General features: G+C 48.9%; 1 protein-coding gene across 1 annotated transcript; it reads right to left on the bottom strand.

The window, feature by feature from the left end:
- Positions 1-287: 287 nt before the first annotated feature.
- Positions 288-868, bottom strand: LOC123389986 (40S ribosomal protein S10-like). The gene is given in 2 exon segments (XM_045073188.1): positions 288-517; positions 520-868. Coding segments are annotated over 2 exon segments (495 nt in total). The 5' UTR covers positions 839-868; the 3' UTR covers positions 288-341.
- Between the last annotated feature and the right edge of the window lie 264 nt (positions 869-1,132).

Raw genomic sequence — 1,132 nt, 5'->3', positions numbered from 1 at the left:
GGATAAGGGGTTTGTGGGGGGGATTCCTGAGCTCAATCTTCCTTTCTAGGTAAATAAATGCATTGCACCCCCTAGAAATCCTTTTTATTTTTTCTATGTGCTGTCGCATCTCTGTGCATTTTTACAGACGGTTTCATCTGTCTGGAATACACCTTCCCTTTCCGTGCATCTGAGAGCTTTATTCCTTCAAGACTGTGTTCAAACTTCACTTTCTTTATGACATGTTCCCCAGCTTCTCTAAGCATATTCTAAGATTGCCAGATCATGTGCCCCTGGAAGTCTGATTCTTTTTTTTTTTTTTTCTGGCTACAAATTTATTCAACACAAAACAATCTCCAACTTTACTGAGATTGCTGACCACGTCCATGACCAATTCCGCCTCTGAACTGGAACTCCGTTGCTGAACCAGCCCCGGCCTCAGCTTTCTTGTCGGCACCAGGGGGCACAGCGCTTCGTCTGTAGGTGTCTCTGTCAGCTTCCCCTCGTGTGAGTCTTGCAGGTCGCTCTCCCTCCAGACTTTGGGCCGTGGTCTGCCAGTCTCAGGGCGGCTGCAGTGCAGAGTGGCAGGCACAATCTCAGGGGGCAGGTGGAGGTAATCACGCAGATACTGGATACCCTCGTTGGTAAGGTACCAGTAGAAATGTCTCCAGGCAAACTGTTCCTTTACGTAGCCTCGTGATTTGAGAGACTGCATGGCCTTCATGACGTGAAGATTGGGCACATTCTTGTCTGCCAACTCAGGGTGTTTGGGCATGTGGACATCCTTCTTGGCCACCATCACTCCCTCCTTGAAAAGGAGTTCATAAATGGCAATTCGGTTCTTCTTGGGCATCAACATCTCGGCGGCTGCTACGTCCGGGGCCGGAGCTGGAAGTCTGATTCTTGGTCTCCTTTACCATATAGTGTCTGCAGCACCAGCAGAGTGACTGACTAAAAATAGGCTTCAAAAGCATGATGAATAAATAAATAATCAGTCTCTCAAGAAATATCACAGTCTGGGGGTGCCTGGGTGGCTCAGTAGGTTAAGCATCTGCCTTCAGGCCCGGTTGCAATCTCAGGGTCCTGGGATCAAACCCTGGTCTGGTAGGGGCTCTATGCTTAATAGGGAGTCTGCTCTTCTGTTGTCCTCTGC

Source organism: Mustela putorius, unplaced genomic scaffold, assembly GCF_011764305.1.
Source record: "Mustela putorius furo isolate JIRA1106 unplaced genomic scaffold, ASM1176430v1.1 tig00537227_pilon_pilon_pilon, whole genome shotgun sequence".
Taxonomy (NCBI): Eukaryota; Metazoa; Chordata; class Mammalia; order Carnivora; family Mustelidae; genus Mustela; species Mustela putorius.
The sequence above is the reverse complement of the archived record's forward strand: the minus strand, read 5'-3'. Positions and strand labels throughout refer to the sequence as shown.